This window comes from Botryllus schlosseri, chromosome 1, assembly GCF_051294905.1.
Source record: "Botryllus schlosseri isolate E-star chromosome 1, Bs_hap1, whole genome shotgun sequence".
NCBI classification, from domain to species: domain Eukaryota; kingdom Metazoa; phylum Chordata; class Ascidiacea; order Stolidobranchia; family Styelidae; genus Botryllus; species Botryllus schlosseri.
The window spans coordinates 22,747,296-22,773,805 of NC_137236.1; the positions used below are offsets into that span (position 1 = coordinate 22,747,296).

At 40.8% G+C, this 26,510-nt stretch overlaps 2 protein-coding genes across 13 annotated transcripts in view; one reads left to right on the forward strand and one right to left on the reverse strand.

The window, feature by feature from the left end:
- Positions 1-5,529, forward strand: part of LOC145434058 (uncharacterized) — a 148,710-nt gene extending 143,181 nt beyond the window's left edge. For 6 of the 12 annotated variants that reach the window (XM_080311417.1, XM_080311424.1, XM_080311376.1 and 3 more), the window contains 2 exons: positions 2,440-2,632; positions 4,759-5,529. In XM_080311417.1, the coding sequence (XP_080167543.1) occupies positions 2,440-2,632; positions 4,759-4,831 (266 nt within the window). In that variant the 3' untranslated portion in view covers positions 4,832-5,529. The remainder of the gene's footprint in view (positions 1-2,439; positions 2,633-4,758) is intronic. The other 6 variants (XM_080311399.1, XM_080311410.1, XM_080311405.1 and 3 more) reach the window with 2 other exon arrangements.
- Positions 5,530-10,931: 5,402 nt separating this feature from the next.
- On the reverse strand, positions 10,932-15,984 carry LOC145445188 (carbohydrate sulfotransferase 9-like). The gene is made up of 2 exons (XM_080323348.1): positions 15,574-15,984; positions 10,932-13,620 (listed from the first exon to the last, which is right to left on the reverse strand). Exons 1-2 carry the CDS (start codon positions 15,706-15,708, stop codon positions 12,952-12,954), a joined length of 804 nt encoding a protein of 267 aa, XP_080179474.1. The 5' UTR covers positions 15,709-15,984; the 3' UTR covers positions 10,932-12,951.
- Between the last annotated feature and the right edge of the window lie 10,526 nt (positions 15,985-26,510).

Sequence of the window (26,510 nt, forward strand, 5' to 3'; positions counted from 1 at the left end):
AATATTACTGTCCTGCATTATATCTAGTCATCAGCAGATAATATTGCATTTTAGAAGACGGATGATAATCACCACTCTTCTTTGATTCAAATAGTATCGTAATTTATCATGTTTGATGCTTGATTATTGTGCGAAGCGCAAAAATGTTGTGGCTAGTCGAGAAGTATGTAAATTAGAGACAGGCAACATACGGCCGCGGCCGGATCCGGCCCGCGACGTGATTTTGAGCGGCCCGCGGTGAATTTTAGTTCGTACATGATAATGTGACCCGCGGCCACAGTCTGGCGCAATCGCAAACTACTTGCTTATTACGTCAAATCAGTGCCTGTTATTCTTTATCGTGTGTGTTGAGTAAAGGGCGAGAGTGAAGGTTACGCGCACGTTCGTGAACGCGAAAAGGCTTTCAATACCGGCCTTTACGCATGTACTCAACCGTATTGAAATGATATCTTGGTAATTTTGGAAAAAAAATCCCAACCCTTGTTCGTATACAATAAATTATACCATGCAGGGAGGCGCAACACACCGCCCGCGGTCACAATCTGCTGCAATTCTCCACTACTTGCCCAATACGTCAAATTATAGTGACTGCGGTAGGTTATTCATTCTTTTTTTCGGACACAAATAATATTGATTTTATCTCTTCTTTAGTTCATTGTTTCTTTGCGTGCCACATGCAGCCAGAGTTTGAGGAACCTGTTCATAACTTTCATCTACCATTATATTACATTAATAAATTCTCTGAATACTGTTTTGGTTTTATGCTTCAAACTTAAAATGTAAATTATATACGATTAATCCATGCATAGATAATTATTGTTTAATGTATCGATTCCAGTGGTGGGATCAAGTCACTACCTTCGAGTCGCGAGTCATCTCGAGTCATTGCACATTTTGACTCGAGTCAAGTCAAGTCAATCGATTTTCGAAGGTGACTCGAGTCGATTCAAGTCACTCGATTTTTGGAGGTGACTCGAGTCAAGTCGAGTCAAGTCAAGTCAAGTCACGAGTCAAGTCACAATTCAAGTCAAGTTGATTTTTCGAAGTACGAGGCGATAATTGCGTCATTGCATTTTGATAGCTGTTTGAAAGTTGCCATTTATTTGTAATCGAGGGACGAATATAGAGTTAAATATATACGCAAAAAAGCCTTCGTATCGCTCACGCACACGTAGAACTGCAAAACTACGTAAGTAACTGTATGTTTATGGCGTCAATCTCTAATTATATCAGTCAAAATAGAGAATAGGAAACCTGAGAAAGGTAAAACGAATTGATATGATGCAATGTACTAGCTACCTACACATCTGATGGATGAGGAGTAATATAAACTTAATAACTTCATTAAAATCTGATTCAAATCATACAGCATGAGGTTTCGTTAAGGTGGATACCGGTCACAATAAGCATTATATAGAAAAGATATCTAAACTGTGCCATTAGATTACTTTGCTGTTAGTTTACGAGCTCCGCTCACTTGCGGTCACTTTATTTGTGACCGAGCAATGGAGGCTAAGTGAAACGCAATATCATTAAGTGATTACTCGCTTTCGCAGTTCACACCATCGTATCGAGAACAATCCGAATATAAGCAAGATAAGCCATTTTTTATCGACACCGTTAATTGATGACTTGAAATTGACTCGTAAATTTTGCTCCGAGTCACGAGTCAATCCACATTTCTGAAACGCCGAGTCAAGTCAAGTCAAGTCATTTTTGGAAAGTGACTCGAGTCAAGTCAAGTCATTCGAAAAAGTGACTCGAGTCTGACTCGAGTCAAGTCATGACTCGAGTCATCCCAACACTGATCGATTCAGGAATCCGGCCCGCCAATTACTTCCTTTCTCCATAGCCGGCCCGCCGACTGAAGAAGTTGCCCGCCCCTGATGTAAATGAACATGTACATGCACGCTGCGCAAAGATCTGAAATTTCATGCTAACAGTCAAATAAAACATGAAAATTCCACACACCCAATCAATAAAACAGAGAAGTTGCTGATTTAAAGCGTAGTCGAGCTGTTATTTGGCATAACTCGTACCACCGTCTTACAATATCCGTACTAAGTGAATTGTAGCAATACAAATGTCCTCAGAAATACGAGAAGCAATATCCGTCGTGGTGGAATTCATGCTAATTGTACCTTATTTACCTATGGCCCCATACCTGTAATAAGCACTATTTGCTATGTCCCATTTCCTTACTTAAAATCGAAAATATGCATTCGGTGATCGGCGTGGATTTTTATCTGGGATTGTAGTTTGTAGCAAGAATGAAAATGGGTGGGAAAAGGGACATATCAATGGTGACGTAACAGGCAAATGAGTAACATGAAGGCAATCTTATAGCAATCCTTATTTTGTCTTCGATTACTTGCGTAAGGATTGAGTTCAAGGAGGCAAAGTGAGTGTAATTGTGAGCAATCGGATTACAATTTGAAGGTGCTGACCACGCAATTCACGGAAGTCGGACTACGGAGTTGACATCTTCGACGGGGAAGAATAAAATCATGTACGAAATAGAGGAGCTTTACAGCCTTCGGGACTCGCCTTTGTCGAAGGCACGTCCACCGAATTTAGAAGAAATCATGAAGGCAACGGAGCCGGCGAACCCCGAGCGGAACAGGAAAAGTCCGTGAATATTGACTTCCTCACCTTAAGCATATATTTATCAAATGAAGTACCATAAATAAACCTATAATTAGGACTTGACCGACCCGAGCACTCGAATTCGAATCGAGTACCGAAAATCGATATGTCCTAATAACGATAAAATACGCTCTTCACACTTAGGTTAGATAACACACAGTTGAATTGATTTAAGTACCGATTATGATCGCCGTTTCCCAGACCACAAAAAGCCATGATGATGAATCCCGGTTGATAGTAACGTCTAAACTTGGGGCCATTATTCATGCTAGAGATTTTCCAAACTTGGCAGTAGTGATTTCTCTTTCACAGTAAATTGATAGTATACCATGACGTTTCTCCAAACCTACCAGTGCATTCTTATAAAATATGTTACCATACTGACATAGTATAGAGTTTTCGTATAGTAATATCGCACCTTTGTCGTACCAGGCAATACACATTTGAGTTGGCAGAAATTCCTTGCCTCAGTGTCATAACAGGGCGCCATAAAATTACGAGGAAATATTTACGTGTCACCGATGACTAGTGGGAAAGCATTGCGTCATGGAGCGTATAAGCCTAGTATACTACCGACATATCTTAATATAATGAGTTTATATTGGTAGCATAGTAGCAAGTACCATAGACAGAAATTAGGATGATGCATCGAAATATGATAAACCTGTGGTTCCAAAGTTGGGTGCTAGAAGCCCCTGGTGGAATTGGTGGTCCAGAATATGGAGAAAGAGGTTATGTACTGAAGAACTCTGTTTGGGAAATCATTAAATTAATAAGGCCGTGTCGGCTTCATATTCGCTGGTATTTTGAAACCATTGCGTCAATGGTAACACCTTCTTTCAGCGACGACCGCAACGCAACGCACGGGCCCACAGAAACAGTGAGCCTTGTGCCTTAAGCCTTCAGGCAGCATTGTTCGCTTTCCCATAAATTATTTTCTGCCCTGCCTAAAGCTTTTGGACGATTTTTTTAAATTTTTAGGTAAAACCAGAACAGAGTCGATTCATAATTTTGCTGATAAATCTGAATCCGAATTGGTGCCAGATTCGTACTTTTTCAGATACGCCCGGAGTACGTGGGTGTAAGGTGTGGGATTTATCCAGATACAGGGTCGATATTGGCATAATAGTGTTATTTGTGGTCGGAGCTGGATTGGATCAAGATTCCTGCTTTTCCTGATATGTCCGCACTCTCCACAATCGTATTGGAGTGGACCAGGGAATTCGTCGATCCGCACAGCACTAGTTCCCACTGTTTGGCGTTTTATGAAGGGAAATTGCCCATTCAGCCCTCGATGCGTTTGAGGAATTACCGTACGCTTTCGGCCCAATTTGTGTGTGTGTTACACAGTAATATATATATATATATATATATATATCGGCTTTCAATTAAATAAAAGGGCAAAAGAAAACAGGAAACAAAGGAACATCAAGATAATCAGTTTTGGGCCCTTATTAAGCGCCTCCAGCGTGGGCGGTCGTGGGCGTCTTCGAGCGATAGCCCGCGTTGCGCTAGCTCGGTCTCTATTGTTGAGCGCCATGTGGTTCTGTTCCAGCCACCTCTGCGCCATGGCTCCGTCGGAATGTGGTTGATGATGGCGGCGGCTGGTTGATCGTCTTGATACCGCACTAGATGACCGATTAATTAAGCGTAAGCGTCGTTCAGCAGCGAGCAAACGGCATGGGACTGTTTTTGTGAGTTTGCGTAGCGCATTGGTGGATATGTGCTCCGGGTGGTGGATGCCGAGTGCGTAGCGGAGAAGTGCTATACAATATACAGTGTTTCTTGAATCGTTCGATATCGAAATACTGCATAACACGCCAACCTGAAAGTAAAACTCCGCACGATCAGTGCCAATTACAACAGTATAGTGCAGTTTTATTCATTAAACGCGGAACAGAACCGTATTTTCGTATGACCATGAAACGTACAACTGATGTCCCCCTAATTCGGATAAAACCGTTTCCTCCGTCAAAAGTGAGCGGAACCACTCCAGTATAGGCGTAGTGGACTTCATGGCATACTTTATTCGTAATGTAAAGCTGTATTAGAGTCTTTCGTATTCTTGCAATGTGTGTGATAATTAATAGTGCATTGTTTATGTTTTTACAGGGACCTCTTAACCAACAAAAGATCACCCAGGCGCGACAGTTTGTGCATTCTATCGCAAATTTCTTTTCATTGACTTGCGTTGCGTCTTTTCCAGAAGCACGGTACAATTTACTGACATTCTCCTATACAACGGACCTGCAACGCATTCGTCTAATACGTTGTCGGTTTCTTGCAGTTAATTGCAGAAGTTTACGACACAATTAATATGGGGAAATATTTGCTGTCTCATATATTCCATCCATATGTACGAGGTGTGACTGTCAAATCTATAAGATGTCGCAAATGTTGGCGCATATTGAGTGCGGGATGTAGGATTAGGAAGATAGTGTCAGTATGAACACGTGATGGGGTTTTCGGTGATTGAATTCAGTTCGCTGAGTCGGTACGGTATATCTCATTCTTTCTTTTATATCATGTGGTGATCGTCTAATTAACCAGTACAAGTATGCAAGTATATGTCATGAGAAAGATGCAAAGAAGTTTATCTCAAGACTAATGAACCGTGCAAGGGATCGCAGAGGAGGAAGCGTTAACAACTTTTCCCAACAACAATAATATTTTTAAAGTAGGTTTGGTAACACATGCCAGACTAGTTGTTTTGTACTTACAAAACCTTCGTTGGTATATCATGCTTCGTTGATGGGGTATAGGCGAGTGATAATGTGATGACAATGCAATTGTGTCCCATGGTGTTTCCATAGAGAAAGACGATGGCGATGCGCATGGATATTTCCTGACAATAGGCTAAAATATGATTTGGATCAGGCTGTTCTCCATTTGTTGTGCTTGTTCGTTAGGAGGGAGTGGATATGTAAAACTTGACAGAAAATCAACCGATAGATGCATACCCGAAACAGTTTGCAAAACAGTTCTTGCTTATCATAGAACAAATACTGAACAAAACTATAACGATGCACGGCGGTCGTCATAGAGGGTCAGCCACCATGAGAAATTTGCATCAGTGGAAACGGCCTACCAATAGTTTAATCTTCAGTTTACTAATAAACTGCCATTTCGTCGTTAGACTGATGCAAGTTTGACGAAACTTATCACTTGCAGTGGAATGAACTGGACTAATGAAGGAATCCTAATCCATAAATAGGTAGCAGAATATGAAATAATTACTATAGTCATATGTATCAAGGTAACAACTACTACGCGATAGTAACAAAGAGGACCAAACGTAATATTATCCTTATTCAATCGGTCTACGTGCGTATACAGGGTCGTGGCTCGTGGGCAGCTCCTGAAAAATCGAACTCGGCTACTGAAATTTGGGCTTTTTATCTTTCTCTGCTAGCTATTTTCTTCCCGTCTTCCACTATCTTTAATGTGGTGAGCTGAGTCGATATGGGGGTCGCCTAATATTTTACTTACTGGCTGCTGAAATCAATCAATGGCTTGGTTGTGCTCATCATCGTCAACGCAGTCAGAAGAAGGGATGGTTGGCTTATTTCGACGTTCTAACCTGATATTTCAGTTTATGATTTAAGGTTGCGGGCGCTAATAAGTATATTTACATTATTGACTGCCATGCTACCATTGAACACCATCCACTCATGGCGAAGATAATTTACAGCTCTTTCAAAACAAAGAACAGATGAGATAATGTGCCACTTGATTCCTAATGGAAGGCGACATTGAATACAACCAAACACAATACCCAATATGTAGTGCTGGAGGATTAGGCTTCGGTCCGAGCAACATCATCATATCGTCGCAGTGGAATCAAAGTATCTTATGTCCAGTTTTCAAATTTTTAAGCTCCCTTCTTAAAACTTGAAAAAAATCTACTTTTCTAAAATTTTTGTATTTCTTTCGGTCATATCTCAGCCATGCTTATGTCTGTCTCAGTGTATCAAAGTTAATCGGGGCCAATATATGGCTGAGAGAAGATGAAAATTTCACTCAAAGTTAATTTTCCCAAAATGTGTAAAATGGACATAAGATACTTTGATTCCACTGCGACGATATGTCTGTGGTTTCCACCTGTATAGTTGATTTGAACTATTTCAGGATGCCGCGATATAATGAGATATTACTATAATACGGTCAGGTCGGTTCGTTCGTTTAGCTTGAACCTTTTAGGTGTGGGTTTAAGTATTTAAAACCAGCTGACCGTGTGGTGTCTGGTGCACTGACTACTATAGCATATCTGCGTTAAGACTTGAATTCCTTGATGAGACAGCGGAATTATGCGCAACAAAAACTAGATTCAGTGTTGTGACAAAATATAAGGAGCATTATTTCGGTGCTCCTTGATTATCCAGAATCATGATGATTTTCGGAATACGGTGCGACTTGGTCCCTGCCTAGTACCACATTTATATTTACTGACTATGTGTGGCAGTTTACCTTTCCAATATAGCACGACTTGAGTATGCGTTATTGTCACCGGCTTGAACCAACAAGTCCCTTTTGATTTCGTCCTAGCAACTATATACCCGATGCCGTACGCTATTAATATATCTGAATCAATCCGAATCCAGTGTATTTTCTGTTCCATAAGTAACAAAAATTTTTCGTTACATACATAACTTGAAGGATTAAATTTATTGGCCTTATTAACTTTCCTTGGGTGATATCAACGATAGAACATCTCTTATTTAATCATGTTTATTCAAATATTATAAGATTTCTGAGTCATCTCGAAAGGAACGTCAAAAGACACGTCAAAAGACACAATGATTAGCAATAAATATTAAAATCATTGAAATGTTTACGTTTTGTGAAAATCAGGTTCCCATGGTTATGTTCTTTCGACAGTTCGTTTTGCGCGACAGTAATATGGGAGTTGTGATACCGATGGATTAAGAAATTACACAATGATCTCTGGCTCCCAAATCTTCAGTCTATAGGAGCAGATTCTATGCTAGCTCAACACTTTGATACAAGCTCTACCTACCGGACATATGCACAATACATTAATATCGGTCTTTTGCAAAAATAGTTGTGGACGTTCAAAATTTGTAGCTCGAACGCTTCATCGGTCCCCACCGGGAGGGTCGGGAGGAACCAGGGCTGTGGAGTCGGTAAATTTTATCACCCATTCCGGCGCCGACTCCGACTCCACACATTTTCAACATACCGACTCCGACTCCTGAGTCTTTAAACGTACCGACTCCGAATCCGACTCCAACAGTATTACCAATTTACTTCGAAAGTCATATGCCACACTGTCGGTTGAATGACTATCATACAACCAATACACATATGCAAGCATATGATTTACCGTGGCATGAAAAATTGTTTCATTGTGGCACAGCTCGAATTATCCACTATGCAATTAACATGAAATAATGATTTGCTAAATATCCGCTCTTTTTCATATTTTATAAGTTTTTATAACATGGACTCTCTAATATCATAATATGGATGAATCATTCAAATATTATATGTATCCAACCCTGTCTAATTAAAATGTAGATAAAAAATCCAAGAGAAGCTCTTCCACATGTGTATGAGTCAGCAACTAATACAGACATTGAACTTACTGATTTTCTTATTATACACACTATACTGATTACAAGCACACACACTCTTACTACTAGTAGACATTGGTCATAATTGAAATTCAATAAGTAATCCAATACCATAGCTTATATGTCTAGTCTAGTATTTAAAGTCTTTCTTGATCATTTGTTCGACCCAAACAGCTAAGTTGCACTACAAATATTTTTAATTTTGTCAGGTGGGAAGCATCGTTTGGTTATATTTACATCAATTTTACAATTTAACAAAACCAGCCAATGCATTTTCTCTGTCACAATATCATGTTATAATTCCAAAAATTGCATCAATTTTGACTGCATCGCGAAAATGCATATTGCGATTTTCTTCCTCTCTGCAACTGAATTGTAATTTGTAAGTAATGTCTAATTATATCGATATCAGGGGTGGCCAACTTTTTCGGCCAAAGGGACACATGAGATTTACGAACCATTGCGTGGGCAACTGGAATGTTGATAACCTATTTTTAGTCGTCCGATTGGAACGAAGCGAATTAGGTAACATTACAAACAAGACTTATATTACTATGCTCCAAAATTGATAACCGAATTATGTCATGAAACTGTGCAGTGTGCAGTCATGCCCTGGTCGCGCCAAGCGCGAAATTTTTTCATAGGTTATGACTGAATTTTATCAATAAGTATATTACTAACATATATTGGGGGTGCATCTGTATACCACTGGTCTCATTTGGCAAGGACAGGATTATTCGACGTTTAAATATAGCAATATCGACGGTTTCGGTGAACATGCCTCTATCATTTTGTGCAAATGTTTCGTCGTCGAAGATCTCGCTGCGAGTGCACAAGCGAAGCCGCATGTTAGGCGACACGTTATCTCGTGATTGCGAATATAGTTCGACTCAATTCTATAAATAACATGTATTTATAATTTTCAGAAAGGGGCCCCAATACTGAATGCAAAAAATCTATGCAGGTACAATTTGACGTCAGCTAATCGGTGTGCAAGCTCCGTCTTGACTTCTCACGGGTTTGCAGTATTCACCAACTTTTCGGTGGTAAGAAGTACTTTCTTTATGCTGAAGGTCCCGCATTTCAGTATTTCGCAAAGAACGAACTGAAAACAAAACGATGCTGTAGTAAGTTTAAAAGGTTCACAAATGTTCGTTTGAATCACCTTTAAAGGTTTAAAAATCTTCTTCTGTCTCGTAATAAATGAATTACATGCCTCCATCATTCTTTCACCTTGATTACTCGTCTTGTGTTAAAACGAACAAGTAATGTTGATTGTGTCATAGCCTAACGAGTAGAATTGTGAACCGAATTAGGCGGATAATTGTCCTAATTAACCTGCGTTGTTTAGCCCACGTGCAAATTTTACTTTTGTTCCGTTCCTGAGAATTTTCGCGTATTAAAGTGATTGTCCGGGTTATCCGAATTTATCAGAATTTACTGTGTTCTATATCTATGTATTGAGTCTAGCAGAAATTTCCATTCACATATAGTTTTGGGCGTTTGGCTCATTATATATCTGAATACAGTACATTCTGACATGGATGCATGAGAAAGTTACGAGAGAGACAGTAAAAAAATTAGACGCTTGTTCGACGCCAAATAAGCTTGAGTGACTGCGGTCTTGAAGACTACCATCATATCGGGTCTCCCAGTCTTTACCATGCCGATGCAATGTATGTTAGGCAAAAATCATTCCATTTTCGCACTCGAACGCTAGTGACTATTACCTACTGTATTTCACGGTGGGTAAATAAAAGAAATCTCTCTCTCTCTTTCTCTATTGTGCGTTTCAGATACACTTTACCAAATATTCGATAGTGAGCGCCCAAGAGCATCCTGAAAACAATCTTAAATAAACATGCTGAGTGACTCATCGTTGTCACCCAAGTCTTATCTCAGATAATTGACATGATCGTCGTGATGGATGGCACAGTGAATCGGCACCGGCACTTATCTGAGCTGTATTTTGATTACGGCATAGAGATTTTTGACAAAGCGACGAAAGGTATTTTTAGGGAATTATTATAGCGTTAGATTATCCCAGTTGATACAATTGGTGACGTTTAAAGAGCCACCATGGACTTCAGCAGTTCAGCATTGTGGCTTGAGTCGCCGGAAGTGCAGTTAGAATTAGCAATATGACGTCACAGGATTTTGATCACGCTCTCGTTCACATTATAATTTTTATTACTATTGCCGTAACACAATGGCGCATATCGCCTTTTTCAGGCTACGTGCGTCATAGAAACGATTTTTTTTTGTAATCCCATATTATCTTTGACTTTCGTAATCTTTTAGGAATGATTTCATTTTTTCTCTCAAGTAATCGTCAGTCTTTCTCGCACCAATGCGCCGCATCTACGTCTCTGCTGCCTACTCGTGGCACGGTTCACTTTCAGTCTGGGCAATGCACTACCTCAGTAATGAGACCAGCGATGAAGAGCCCAGAGAAACCTTCGTCACGTAGCATATGGTCGAAACCGTTATTCGAACCCACTTCTATTCTGTCGTGAGTATAGTGTTAAACCAACTGTGCGACTCGCTTTGCGTTCACATAGAGCACTTCAAAAAGGTTTTCGTTCACACGAACCAAAACCTTCAGGGGTTCGCACGATCCTATAGTGTACATCATCATTGTCCTCGATTGTGCCTATACTATGCGGGTTACGTACAAGTAAAAAAAAAACATTTTCCCACATTGAAATGGATTATTGGAAAATTGTAAGGTGGCATGAAAAACGCAACACACATGATCCGAGTAAATTCCAACCATCAGAAGCCGAGCTATGACAATTTGACATTTCGATCACTAATAGTATACAAACAGTAGAAAACTTCGTCACTTTGAAATGACAAAACATCGTGGTCCAAGCATGCCTGAAGTGGATGCTGATTTTTTTATATTTTTTTTCATTTTTTTTTTTTTTTTTTTTTGGGGGGGGGGGTTCCAGGACCACGAGAAGAATATTTTCGAAATCAGTACTGCGGTAGCTTTCTATTGATACCAATTTCAGCAATATTCGCGCTTGCCTTTGGCCAAACGGAAAGTGTGACGTAAACCAATCGCAGTGAGCCGTGAGATTTGATTGTGTCCGCACCATATAGGACACTGTGAACAAAGCCATCCGAAACGTTAAGAGTCAACTAGAGTGGAGCGTTTTTGAATCTTTCGTAACCCTCTGCTGTGAGCTTGGCCCGAAATCACAAAACATCAAGATCGGAATAGACTAAATCTTGGTATACAGTGGATTAAGCTTATTCGACCAATCAACTAGAATTGACATAAAGAATACATCGTTGTGTTACGTAAAAATCTAGCAGACGTAGGGGATCCATCTTGATTTGATAAGTGTTGGCTACTGTATAACTGGTTCATGGGGTAATATCGGTAGCAAATGTAGAAATCCGTTTAACTCTCTTCTCAATGCCAATGTAAGAATAGTCAGAGGAAGAATAGATTGTCTCGTCTAGCCTGGACCGTCAAATCGTGGGTTTTTATTCCCTTGCAAGTTCTCATTGAAATTGCAGGTAAAGCGATGGAACAAATTGACTTTTTGGGATATTGATAGCATTTGATTGTTCCAGTTGATACATTTGGTGATATTCAAAAAGTCACCATGTACTTCGGTATTGTGGCATAATGTGACCTGAGTCGTCGCTAAAGGGTATCGTGTACAATGTACATGATAATATTTCTCTGAAATATAGGGTTGGAATTAGCAATATCACGCCACATGACGTCATAGGTTCTTGTTCACGTTCTCGTTGACATAAAAGCTTTCGAACAGGTTCGCGTTCACACGAACATGAACACTTCATGGGTTCGTACTATCCCTATACTATATATCAGTGGTCGGGAACCTATGGCTCGCGAGTCATATTTGGCTCTTTTGCTGATAACATATGGCTCTTCGATGAATTTCTAATTGTAATTACTAACATTACTCGGCCAATATTTAACAATACTGCCGCAGGTTTTTGATCATGGGGAGGACCGGAAGTCGCGCAAGCTCATAAACTGAAGATTTTGAAATTTATGGCAGATATTGGCTGCTGATAATACTCAATATTATCAGGCCAATATTATTGATTTTCCGATCGAAAGTCATGAAATCTTGGATTGTATAATGTGTTGATTATTCAGAGAGAAAAGCAGACATGGCGACGCCTAAGTTAAATAGTACAGTGCTCAACCGACGCTTATTATTATGTTGCACGGTCAAACGCCGGAAAACCGGTGGATTAGTGCGGGCGTTATAACATCACAACAGTGTATACAACACGAAAATACGATGCACTCTGCGATTCACATGAGTTAACATCGATTTCGTGACACGATGACGTCACATATTTTCAATGGTAATGTAGTAGTAAATTGAATTCATTGTGTGGCTCTTTCAGAAATACATTTGAATAAATAAAGTCGAAAACGAAAACGGTTTCCGACCCCAGCTATTTATGGCACGGCGCTCTCGTAAATTGCTGCATATTGGACGTCACATCTATAGCAGCTCTATTAGAATGCTAGTGTGCAACAATGTACATGGCACCTCTATTAATTTAACAACAGCAGAATCACTGAAAATATTGGGGATAATAGAGTTTTGGGCTTTGCAGTGTACTATTATCATGTGCCAGAACCAGGTTTGCATACTAACCACTCAAACCAGCTTCAAAATAAATATATGCAATCCCATGTTCGAAATATTTATGGTCTGCTGAAACCGAACATATCAAAATCCGTCTGGTAACTGTTGTATATGTCTTCGATGGTTCCAACAGGAACTGAAGCTATATATTTTTCTAATTTCTCTTTGTCTGTTTGCTCTGACGCAGCGTAATTGCTAGGAAATATTATGTTCTTCATTCTCACAATCTTCATGAACTCACTCATGTCGTTGGTAATAGTTTCGACATGCGCGATGAAGTCGTACCGTATCGTGCACGGTAGACATAAGTCGTAATATAACTTCCAATGTCGATCTCTGTCCGTATCCGTGGCCGCATATTTAAGAAATTCAGCGAATGTTGCCAACTTCGTACCCCGGCCTTCTGCCGATATATTTGAGTGAATCTTTCGTGACATATCCGCGAAGTCCTTGCTCCAAGGATACTCTTTGTCGAGTTTATTTCGATACGCCGACAAGAGTCTGTAAACCGGATCGCGTACTATGATCAGTCTCTTGTAATTTCGTAACCGTTCCGCGATTCCTGTCGCGTTCCGCAAGTGCCTCAGATCTAATTGGGCGTCGGCCAATCGGTGCGCAAGTTCCGACTTGACTTCTCTCGGGTTTGTAGTGTTAACCAACATTTCCGTGGTTAGAAGTACTTTCTTCATGCTGGAGCTCGCGCATTTCGGTATCTCGCAGAGAATGAACTGAAAACAAAACGATGCAGTATTACGTTTCGGTTCAAAAATATCCTATGACTGAGACGTAACACTATGCCGGCTCTTGTAAATCACCTCTAATGAGAATGATAATGTGCTCCTTTCTGACGATTCTTTCTGGGCCCTGCTGCAAACTAATCTAACGAGGAAGGACCGATGTCGACAACCATAATTCATCCGATATGCCATATATATATTTCAAATGCTCATTCCAAACCAATGATGATTAACAGAGATAGCTTTCACTAGGAATGTATATACGCAAAATTTGCATCGAGAGTTGCAACGTATTACCAGCCCATTCAATTAGAGATTGGAGAATACGTTACAATTTTGCTGGACTAACGCAGAGGGCAAATTAATTAAATCGTGTCAAGAGCCGTCGCGGTCCAGATTGACGCAAGTTGCGTTGTCAGCAACATATCATCAACAGAGGTGGTCAGGGTAGTCTGGACTGGTACTCAAGTATGAGGGTAAGCAGCACAGTAAATTTCGAATCAATTACAACTATAGGAGGAGTGGTATAATAGAATATGTCGCAACTAATGCAAGTAGAAGAAGGTTAGAGGTCTCATATGCACTAAACGAGTAGTTCAAAAAGGAGGTTTGGTCCAAGGAGTAGTTTCCAGTAGTCAACCGACGTTGGCTACTTGAAATCGATGGATGCATCTTCGCAACTTACACAAAACAACTATATTGGCAATTACAGTGCCATTGGTCGTTGTTGCAATCGGTTCAAGATTTGACAATATAATCAATTCATATCACACAGGGGTCCTTTCACTCGAATGCCATGATAATTTTACCCGTAAATGTGATGCTAACATGTCGTAAAACTACTGTCTTTAATAAAAAGCTAACATGTCGTGAAACTACTGTCTTTAATAAAAAATAGTGGTTGCTGTTGCTTACTAAACATACGATTCAGCGCATATCACCTGAGAGCCTTTTATTGCACGAGCGGTGAAATTTATCATATAAACCTGGGTTCTGAAAGTATGGGTCGCCAGTGGTATAATTTTGGGTCGCTACGCCACCAGAGCGATTCTTTAATACAAATGCAACTAGTGTGGAATTTCTTGGAACAAGAGCATTTATTCGCACTTCGTGCGATTTCCTGTGATAAGTTTGTACATATCCCGGGTTACTGTTTTGGGTACTATAGCCAATAAGCATGACACGTAGAAACGTTGTTACTACAATATGTCTTGATCATAAAAATGTGCCGACGTATGTATCATCAAATTGGTTTGGATTCATGACTATCCGACATCGGTAAAACATCGTCGCCGACCGTTGAGATGCGTCAGTATAGGGATGTGCAACGACCGGGTGTTGGACTACAAGACACAGATATTTCGAGGCCAACCCCTCCGACGTCGGGACTGATGACGACATGGTGTTCAGGCATACATACGGTTGGGCACAATGCGGTGCAAAAAAGATCAATGATGATGAAACCTTGGCCAACAATGACCGTCGGTCGTTGGCTGGAACATTCGATATTGATATGTACGGTCGTCGAAACGATCGGGGACCGAATAGTCCACTCCTTGTAATCTCAGTAAGTGTAATAACCACTGATATAAACGATGCAAATCCAAAGCGTAAAAAAGAGAGGGGTCTTGCTTCATCAGCAACTATTCATTGGAGGTCGGAAATAACCAAAAAGCATCCATGGGTCAGCAGAGGTGGTCAGTAAGGAAGTACTTCGACTTCTCGAGATGCTGCAAATAGATGCGTTACGTTCTCATGTAGTAATAATTTAAACCTACCTCTACTTCTACTTCGCAGCTTTGGCTTTATTAGGCAAAACTAGGCCTAGAATACTTAGCACATGCGATCATTATCTTACCTTCCAGTTACGAAAAAAAGTAATTTGGGTAGAATCAGGTCCGCGTTAAAAACTAGCAACAAGCGATTCCAATCTTTTGGACTCACCCGATGTTTGTCAGAGTACAGCAGTTTGACTTTCGGATCTAATTTCATGACGTCAAAATCGTCGTCAATATTCCCTAAATTATGTCGCTGACATTCTTCATGAAGTAGTGATTGGCGCTGTCTTTGTAACTCCATAAACCCGACTTTGTAATCAATCCGGCGGCCCTCGACGTGTTTGCTGCTCCACGCGCTCTGCTAGCAATTCATGTAGATTCATAAAGTGATACCGTACCCATTTTCCAAATATATTATGGGATTTAGCAGTGTTGAGGTTCCATAAATCCATCAATCCTAATACGTAAATTCCATGGGTAATGCATGAATGATTCCGACCAATCCTGGTGTTTAATCCGAGTTTCAACAACTCGTCAAGTTCGGTTATTGAAAATATTGCTTTAATTACACTTACACTGTTCTTCAAAAAATCAGTATTCAAGCTGACATGACGAATAATATTGCAGTTTCATTTGCAGCAAATGTTGTTACCGTGTCTGCGTATATTGAGAAATCGTTAATTGGTCGGACCATGGCCTGTACTACTTCAACTGTATGCAATGACGGAAATCCGTGAATATGTGAGCATGCAACACTTCAGCGAGTGTCCAACCTGTAGGCCACGGTCCCCCGGAGGGCCATGACAAAATATTATACAATATATCATCCGAAGTCTACTTCCTTGTAACAAACGAAATAAATTGAAATTTAAGCTGCAAGAACAGACTGCAACCCAGCAGGTTATGATCAGATCAACAATCGAAATATGTTGGGAAAAGGGTAAGAGTGCACTTTCTTCCCGCGTACGATTAGATCAATGGACAATTTCTAGGCTGATAAGGACCGAGTCTCTTTACCTCTAATTATTGCTCTAAAGGAAACTGCATAAACGGCGTACGGAGCAGAAATTCAACACGATGCATGTTCGCAATTGACCTGGCTAACAATCTGCAGACTATATCTTGAGATATTGTGTATAGCAGAGGTCTCAAACTCAAATGTGGTCGCGGGTCAATTTTCTAGTTTTTGATGACGCCGCGGGCCGCAGCTTCAATAATAATAGGAACATTTCATGAATAATTTCCAAGTAGGACTTATTTCACGGGGGCTTGCAGAATGGCATTCCTCAAACATTGTGAAAATGTAATTTACTATTGTACTATTCACGCTTGACACGGAAAAAATCACATTTTCAAATATTTGAATAAAATTGTTTTTACGCCGGGAAAAATGTTAAAATATTGGGATAAGGACATCATGCGAGAGGATGCATCAAGACATCGTCAAACTGTCGGGTAATGATATTGCCAATATTAAAGGACCTTTGACGTGCCACAATTTTATGTAAAATATTTTAAAATCTACTGATGAATGATCTGATATCAAAGCATTTGAGCGGTGTAGCCCTATCCAGGTTTTGATATAGTCGTGATAAGTAGGCTATTGTTACCGTCATTGCCAAAGCCAAATTAAATCAGCGTTAGATTTATCATTGGAGCATATCAAAAGCTACTTAAATATAATCATTATTGAGCCATAGTAATAGGATTGTTTCTTAGCCTTCGCGATCGTAACCCCTGTGCTTCCGATAACATTTCTGGTAGGCTCTGTTCATTTGCAACACAAATAATGGTTTCCTATAATAAAATCAGAAAGCCCATTCACACGAAGTCGCGCGTAGCACGGAGACCATTTTCCAGTTGAATAAATTGGCCAAAAAAATATTCTTCCTCGGCATATAGGCCTAAATTCACAATTCATCTCGTACCCCCTGATGTGGTGCTTCACACCCCGAAGAGGTCTACGGACCCTGGTTGAGAACGCCTGGAATAGAAATGTCCATTGTCCAATCACCGATGAATTCATTGATGTTACAGTACAGATGTGGAGCGTACCTTACGCACCGCCGATAATAACATGGATAAGTAGAACAAAGAACGCCCAGCATGTAACGAACTATACGTCACATGGATCACAATAATGCCGATTGCTGCCATACTAGCCTGATTAGATAGCTATATACCCTACGCAACGCAAGATACACTACCTTTTGATATAATACTATTCCCCGTGACAGTTTCATAGATTTACAATATCCATACTCGGTGGATGTTTCCGAGCAAGTGAGCAACTGATACCGATTCAACTCCTTCTTTTTTCCATGCAGTGACGTAATCCTTTCGTGCGGGAATATAATCTCAAACTTTGCAATATACACGCATCGGGAGCGTTGCTCACTTGGGCAATTCCCTGCACAGACAACCGATGTTCCCACCACTACCTCTTCAAATCTTTTGAAATTTGGTACGGGCACAGATGACCTAATTCCAAACAAGATGAACTTTATTTCATGAAAATTGGACTTTGGGGTCAAAAGTTAGGTCACTTTGAAAATTGACAATTTTCTGCTCATTTCGGGTCTGCACTTTCAGGTTTTATCAATGCAATATTCAAGAAGGTGTAGCTAGATGTTAGACGACAGTTGAGATACGGCATTTGGATTTATTTGAAGCTTGTCTGATCGTCTATATTTTCAAGTGAAATTTAATGCCCTGTAGGTTAGGGTCAAAGGTTAAATTGAGGGGGAATTTGGTCAATGGTCTAAAATCAGTCAGGCGTTACACGATTTAGACTGCGGATTGCTCAAAAACATATTAAAATATTTTGGAAAATAGGATCTTAAATGAAAGTTTGCTTCAAGGAGACTTCGTTCATAGCTGTTTGATTTTGTTTTTTTTGACCGTAAAGTGATGAAATTGCAGTTTCAAGAGCACACTTCATTTGCACATGGAAATGCAGTAGTAGTAGGGTGTGTTCGGACATCTATTCTGGGGTGCGTGTGGACATCATGTCTCGGGTGTGTTCCGACATCATGTCTTGGGTCTGTTAGCACTGTGTTGCCATTCGAACATCGTGTCTGGGGTGAGTTCGGACTGTTTTGTCCCTCGGACATCGTGTATGAGGGGGGTGTTCAGACACCATGCCTGGCGTGTGTTAGGACTGTGCTGTCACTCTGACATAGTATCTGGGATATGTTTGTGTTGCGCCAGACATGACTCAGACCTGATATCTGCGCACTAATTTTATCCGGACATGCTCCGGAGCTGATACCTGCCCACTAAATACCCCCAGGCATGGTCCGAACCGGATATATGCGCGCTTAATGGACACAGATATGCGTCAGACGTGATACCCACGTCCTAAACGACGCGTTTTTGCTGATATCTGCGATAGCTGGCTATATCCACAGTAGTGGTAGCTGAGTATATCCACATTCACAGTAGAGATAGCTGAGTACATCCTAAGCTATCACTACTGTGGTTATACTCAGCTATCACTGCTGTAGATATACCCAGCTAACGCAGATATCAGCAAAAACCGCAAATATAGAGGTCATATATAGGCCAAATGTCGTTTAGGACGTGGGTATCACGTCTGACGCATGTATGTGTCCACTAAGCCCGCAGATATCAGGTCCGGACTATGCCTGGGTGTATTTGGTGCGCAGGTATCAGCTACGACACATGTCCAGATTAAAATAGTGGGCAGATATCAGGTCTGGGCATGTTTGGCGTATCACAAACATATCCCAGACACGATGTCCGAGTAGCAAACAAAGTCCGGACACACCCCAGGCATGATGTCCAAACACCTTCCAGACACGATGTCCGAATGACAACACAGTCCGAGCTCACCCCAGATACGATGTCCGCGTTGCAAAACAGTCAGAACAGACCCGAGACATAATATCTGGGGTGAGCTCGGACTGTGTTGTCATTCGGACATCATGTCTGGGAGGTGTTCGGACATCATGCCTGGGGTGTGTCCGGACTGTGTTTGCTACTCGGACATCGTGTCTGGGATATGTTTGTGATACGCCAAACATGCCCAGACCTGATATCTGCCCACTATTTTAATCTGGACATGTGTCGTAGCTGATACCTGCGCACCAAATACACCCAGGCATAGTCCGGACCTGATATCTGCGGGCTTAGTGGACACATACATGCGTCAGACGTGATACCCACGTCCTAAACGACATTTGGCCTATATATGACCTCTATATTTGCGGTTTTTGCTGATATCTGCGTTAGCTGGGTATATCTACAGCAGTGATAGCTGAGTATAACCACAGTAGTGATAGCTTAGGATGTACTCAGCTATCTCTACTGTGAATGTGGATATACTCAGCTACCACTACTGTGGATATAGCCAGCTATCGCAGATATCAGCAAAAACGCGTCGTTTAGGACGTGGGTATCACGTCTGACGCATATCTGTGTTCATTAAGCGCGCATATATCCGGTTCGGACCATGCCTGGGGGTATTTAGTGGGCAGGTATCAGCTCCGGAGCATGTCCGGATAAAATTAGTGCGCAGATATCAGGTCTGAGTCATGTCTGGCGCAACACAAACATATCCCAGATACTATGTCAGAGTGACAGCACAGTCCTAACACACGCCAGGCATGGTGTCTGAACACCCCCCTCATACACGATGTCCGAGGGACAAAACAGTCCGAACTCACCCCAGACACGATGTTCGAATGGCAACACAGTGCTAACAGACCCAAGACATGATGTCGGAACACACCCGAGACATGATGTCCACACGCACCCCAGAATAGATGTCCGAACACACCCTACTACTACTGCATTTCCATGTGCAAATGAAGTGTGCTCTTGAAACTGCAATTTCATCACTTTACGGTCTAAAAACCAAAATCAAACAGCTATGAACGAAGTCTCCTTGAAGCAAACTTTCATTTAAGATCCTATTTTCCAAAATATTTTAATATGTTTTTGAGCAATCCGCAGTCTAAATCGTGTAACGCCTGACTGATTTTAGACCATTGACCAAATTCCCCCTCAATTTAACCTTTGACCCTAACCTACAGGGCATTAAATTTCACTTGAAAATATAGACGATCAGACAAGCTTCAAATAAATCCAAATGCCGTATCTCAACTGTCCTCTAACATCTAGCTACACCTTCTTGAATACTGCATTGATAAAACCTGAAAGTGCAGACCCGAAATGAGCAGAAAATTGTCAATTTTCAAAGTGACGTAACTTTTGATCCCAAAGTCCAATTTTCATGAAATAAAGTTCATCCTGTTTGGAATCAGCTCATCTGTGCGTGTACCAAATTTCAGGAGATTTGAAGAGGTAGTGGTGGGAACATCGGTTGTCTGTGCAGGGAATTGCCCACTTGTGAACTAGAAAAGCCTAGCTACCAACAAGTTTTTAGAATTGCTTCCAAACGACAAAATTTACGGGCTCACTGTACTCAATATCGTGTTTATTTGAATTATTCCACGTTGGAAAAAGTGAGAAACTTGGACAATTTTCATTCGCACTCATCCGGATTTTTCATTCGCACCATTCGCACAACGCTTGCCGTTCGCACTCATCCGGATTTTTCATTCTAACCAATCGCACCACGCTCGTCATTCGCACTGAATTTTTTGTCATTCGCACTCGTGCGAACCATCACACAGGTTGAAAAGCACTGCATTAGTATATTCGCAGCACAGTAAAACGGGCTATCGATTTCGGAATCTGATAGTGCTGTATGAATCGTGGCGTTGCGATTGCGACGGCCAATTCGTAATACGGAGGAAATACATTCCCTTAGTGAAGCAGCTGTAATGTATTATCCATATATAACAACGTTAAATTGTGTTATGTAATACCTACTGACATAGCCTGCGTTGTTGATGTTGTTTGTGGCATTTATGATGGTTTTCGACTTCAATAGTCATTTACACGATGCCGATATGCTACATTTTGATTCTATATCTGCCGACGTGTAGCACGGCCAACTTCCAGGCTTTTGTAAGACACCGCTTACGTGGAACAGATGGCGAGGAGCAGCCTATAGATAGCCTTCGTGTGAGGATGGCTAATGTGATAAGAACCAGGTCAGTACCCCATACCAACCATGAACCTCACTGCACGTCACTGCTAAGAAGCATACGAGTACGTGGTTTACAGCACTTCCAATGCATAGCAACCGCGCAGCCAACTCTACACACCGCATTAGAGTTGAGCCGAACGGATATTAGAATTTATCCACACTGCGTAATCGCGATATCTATCCTGACTAACTTTTCGATCATATAGGCGGCTTCATCCCTATAACGGCGTGGGTTTTATAAATAGGTTTAATATTATTATCTTTGGCTTGCTAAGTATGAGTAGTGTTTGTCACCGTGGACTATTTTTATTCATCATTGAATATATCGATGCGTTAAATATCCATTAAGGTTTATAATCTGCGAATAAGCGGTGTTATGTTTGAAATAGAAATGGAGTTAAGACACGGCTGGCTAAAACAATGCCATCGTCATAAACGGAGGGGTCACCGAAACGCGGGTTGCGATTTTATGTTTTGCGGCCCACGATCTGATTTTGGATTTCGCAATAAGGCTTAGTAAAGCATTTTGAAATGTCGAAATATATTTCAGTTGCAAAACATTGTTGCTGTTGTTCGAAGTTGGCTATTCTTCTACGCCCAACATCACTGTTCCTGTGGTTTTGGCGATGGCAGCAATATTCCGTCAGGGGGAATCAGCTAATATGAATGGCCATTGTGCATATTGCCTTGACATGCAATGGCCTACTAGACACTTCCAAGACCGAGACGTTTAGAAAACGGCTTAGGCTTAGGGCTTCCCTACAAGATCAAGCCTTACGAGGCGATAGTCTTCCAGATAGTGATGTGTCACGCTAGCCCCAATATGGATTCCGCAGTCGCTGAAAAGCGATGTCTGGTATCGTGCGAAGCTCATGTAGTTCAAAATAAAATGAAAGTCATGTTCAATATAATTTTGTTGTAGTTATATTTCTTACATAAAATATGACTTTATTGTGGTCGCCCATATTAGCGAGCATGGAATTGTACTAACGTGAAGTTTGAAGAACGTGGCTGCTCAACTATGAGCCCTTTTTGTCTCGACATTACACTCTTGCTTTCCGCGGCCTCTACAAAATTTGAAAAGTGACCAACGACCAGTTTTGAGTTGGCGAACCCCGGTTTAAAACATATTATTTTAATGTTTTTGATGTAAACGAAAAATGAGCGGGAGTATCTCAGAGGTAAATTCCACCACTTTGATACAAACCGGTTCAGGTCCCGAGTCCGACCGAAGTGGTTGACTTGATTGTACTTTTATGTTGGATGTTTATCTAGGATTCGCATCGCCATCGTATCCGCATAAGCGATGTCTGACAAAATCCAGGACCGAAGGTTGGTCGTGAACTCGTCGGCAGCTCAGAGTATTACAGGAGTATTACCTGGACCGCACAAATAATCCAACGACTCGACCATTGTTACGTCATGTGTACATTGTGTCAAAATGAATCCGTTACACTGCATCATTGTTGAAATACTTTTTCCCACGTGATCCAACCCAACACTGGTTTCATTTAAACATGTCAGAGCTCCCGCAACTAGGCTAGTACGTGACCTGCGTAGAAAACAGGCTAAAGGAAGACGTCGATAGCTCCTTATCACACACGACAGCTTCACATAGGACCTACTAAGTACCAGAGATGAGCGGATTTGGAATTTCTATGTCCTAATCCAATCCAAATCCGAACCTTCAAATCCAAATCCAAATCCTAATCCAAAACATTTCCATATTCAAGTCCATGTCCAATCCTAATCCGATTCCAACTGGAAATTCAGAAAAAATACTAATTTATGCAATGGAAGGATTTGAAAATTTTCTTTCACAACCAACGATTCACTTGATTCAAGATAACTTAGTAACCATAAGTACAATAATAACTGATCTGAATAAAGTTTGTCGCCATTCGCCACACGACATTTCGATCCCCCAGAAAATAGGTTAATCCAATCCAAATCCTAATCCGTTCTGAAAAAAATGTCTAATCCAAATCCAATCCAAATCCGAAAAAATTTCGCAAATCCTGTTTTTTCAAAACCTAATCCTAATCCATGCTCATCTCTGCTAAGTACTTACCCACCGAGAGAACTCTATCATAATCCGTCTTCAGTCAGATCAGTACAAACTAAATACACACCTGTATCGAATTCGGAAAGATCGTAGAGATGTTTGTGGCCAGTGTGAAGCGTCCGAAACATGGCAGCACTCCACTAGACACACACACATCGCTCTGTAATTGACTATACGGCCTATGATAGCAGCGTAGCCGGCATTTCGGTCGAATACAACCCTTCGGTTGCAACCAAGAATAAGCCAACACTTCGCCAAGAAAATTAGAAAACCAGACTCAACTGGTATTTCTGATACTAAATCACTGACTGTAACAATCCTCGCTTGCCTGACTATGACCAGACCATGTCGCATCTAACTCTGCAATGCGTAAGGACATTTTTACGCATACTTGGTGTGCAAAAAAACCTTCATGGTAAACAATTATTATCAAATCTTGTCATTTAATTTAAAGCTTTTCAAATAGTCTATCATAAAATCGTTGAAGAAAGAACCGGCTCTATTCTCTCTGTGTATTTCATTATTGTTTTGTGTTATTATATATAGCCAATATGTATTTGTATTATTGCTTACGCGATAAACACTCACGTTTGGTACATCTCTAATTGTTGTTTATTACACTCCTCTTACATCCCACTATCTATTTCATAATTAAATTTAGAATTGCAATCACCATGTCTACTCACGCTCCTGATGAAAGTTAGTTGAAAAGCTCAGAGCTGGGATTCTTGAACTGGGGTCGACGCTATTGATATTGTGATCTATATTACAGTTTTTGCGGAAATGATTCATAAATCTGGAAGACAGTATGTATTTCTTCGCCAATTACAGGATGTGTTCTAGTCTTGAAACATTAGTACAGGGGTGGTCAACCTTTTTGCTATTCAAGGTGTTATCGATGCGATCCGCAAAGTTTATGTCCGTCTATCCTAGGGTACCATATATTCGTGGCCTAAATTCCCTACAAACTTTAGCGCCTCCTAGCGGGTTTCAAACCACTGGCAATGCTGTGAATATTGATTATTATATACCAAAGTGTAACTTTGTATTATATCCCATGATTTAGCTAGACTATTCGGCCCTCACGAATTTGAGATCCTGTGGTTGCTAGGGACGGTATTTTCATTTGGTACGCAATAGACTTCTTTACGGGCCGGAGAAAATCGTTTGGCCCGCCAACTTGTCTCACTTTTAAGCCAACTCCCTCCCCTCTAAAAAATGAAACTGATCTGGGGCCCACCACAAGGTGATCGATGGGACCTTCTTGTGTGCTTACTATATGAATCTGGTTTCTATGTGCACCTGGTTCTTAAATTTCGTGAATAAGCTCATTTTTCATTTTTCTTCTTCTTTTTCTTGATACGGCCGGAGACGGACCAGAAAATTTGTCGATCAGCTCCGCATTAATGGCGACCCTACTCTATATATATGAATCACTTAAATTCGTGGATTATATACAGATGTCGGATTCCTGTATGCGCATAACAGCTCATCCATCACTTGATGTACTCGTACATACCCTAATAGAGTTGAAAGAAATGAATATTGTATTAGATTAACTTGAATTATATACACACAACATGTCGCGACATCGAAAGGTAACACCCCTGACTGACGTTTGCATATGAGCAGAAATGTGGATAAATAGCAGGAATGAGAACCTCTGACGTCACGTGATGTCAATAAGTTGCTAGTTCCGAACACTCAGTGCCTGCAAACAATAATCGAGAGACCAAGTGGATATCTGTAATCAAAAACGTCATGGTGCCGTGGTTAACTCTTTCAAAATATAGATTTGGATTGCAATGAAAAGCGTCTTTTCCATTCGGATCACGTCCCTGTTATGTACTGGGTTTTGGTGGAGCATAGTATTCATTAGTCAGGGAATCCTTGGCGCAATTCGTAAGGTGTCACTCACAAGTCACAACTTTGTGTATATGCTATATTACAGGATTTTATAGTAATTCGTTGAAGAGTTGGATCAATTACAATAATTCAGTTCAATTACAATTCCAATGACAATTATAAGTACTACCTTGGATTTAGATGTTGCATGCTCGGCCTACGAGTGTTTTTCTTCACAAACTGGTTACTGATGAGGACGATCCACTTCTATATTATATCCATGATTCTTCGGTCACTATATGACAGTGGTTCTCAAACTGGGGGTCGTGGAAGCATCTGAATGGAGGCGCGAAGCCGCAGTAAACTGATTTTTTTTTTCGCGCTGGGCGCGATTTGCCTCCAGTTCATGGTTATTGTTCTGTCTATTGTCCATATTTAATATTTGATCATTTTCTTATCTACAAACTTAACCTTCAATGCCATCAAAGTATCCGTTGGGACTGCTAGCATTCTAATATATCTTGAATATTTTTTTGATATCATGATAAAGAGGGCGCGAAGTTCTTCAATATCATAAAGGGGGCGTGTTCAATAGAGTTTGACAACCACTGCTATATGATTAACTAACAATATTGCCTTTTGGATAGTAATCTCAGATTATAAAAGTGCGGCCCGCGAATGGATTTAAATGTTGTATGCGGCTCGCGAACCCAAAAGTTTGCCCACTCCTAGCAAACCTAGAGAGGCTTGGGGTGCGCTATTCTACTTGTTTTAGGGTAGGCTGCGCTGCGCTATCACTTGACTGTTTGACTTTATTTCCGCATTACATTGTTTTCTAGCTGCGTACCGACAAAATGCAATTTTCAGCGGCCTCGCCATGCCGGCCGTTCATGAAATTAGAAATTACCAAATTAGACAGCTCTACAGGAGATGACAACGAAATGCTGTCTTATCGGTTTCAAACCTAAAGAACATAGAACATGTATGCACGATCGGTTGAATAGCAAAAAATAAACGGAACATGAAGATATTCTGCAATATTAAACTGTGTGATTAACTGGTTATACATCGGAACCTCGGTAATACATTGGAACCGTAGAATCTCACACCCTAG

What these genes read in the sequence shown, in the direction of transcription:
- LOC145445188 (XM_080323348.1), bottom strand. Translation starts at nt 15,708, where the DNA reads ATGGAGTTACAAAGACAGCGCCAATCACTACTTCATGAAGAATGTCAG. An exon ending in TGTACTCTGACAAACATCGG is followed by an intron (nt 13,621 to 15,573) that starts GTGAGTCCAAAA and finishes TTTTGTTTTCAG; the next exon opens with TTCATTCTCTGCGAGATACC.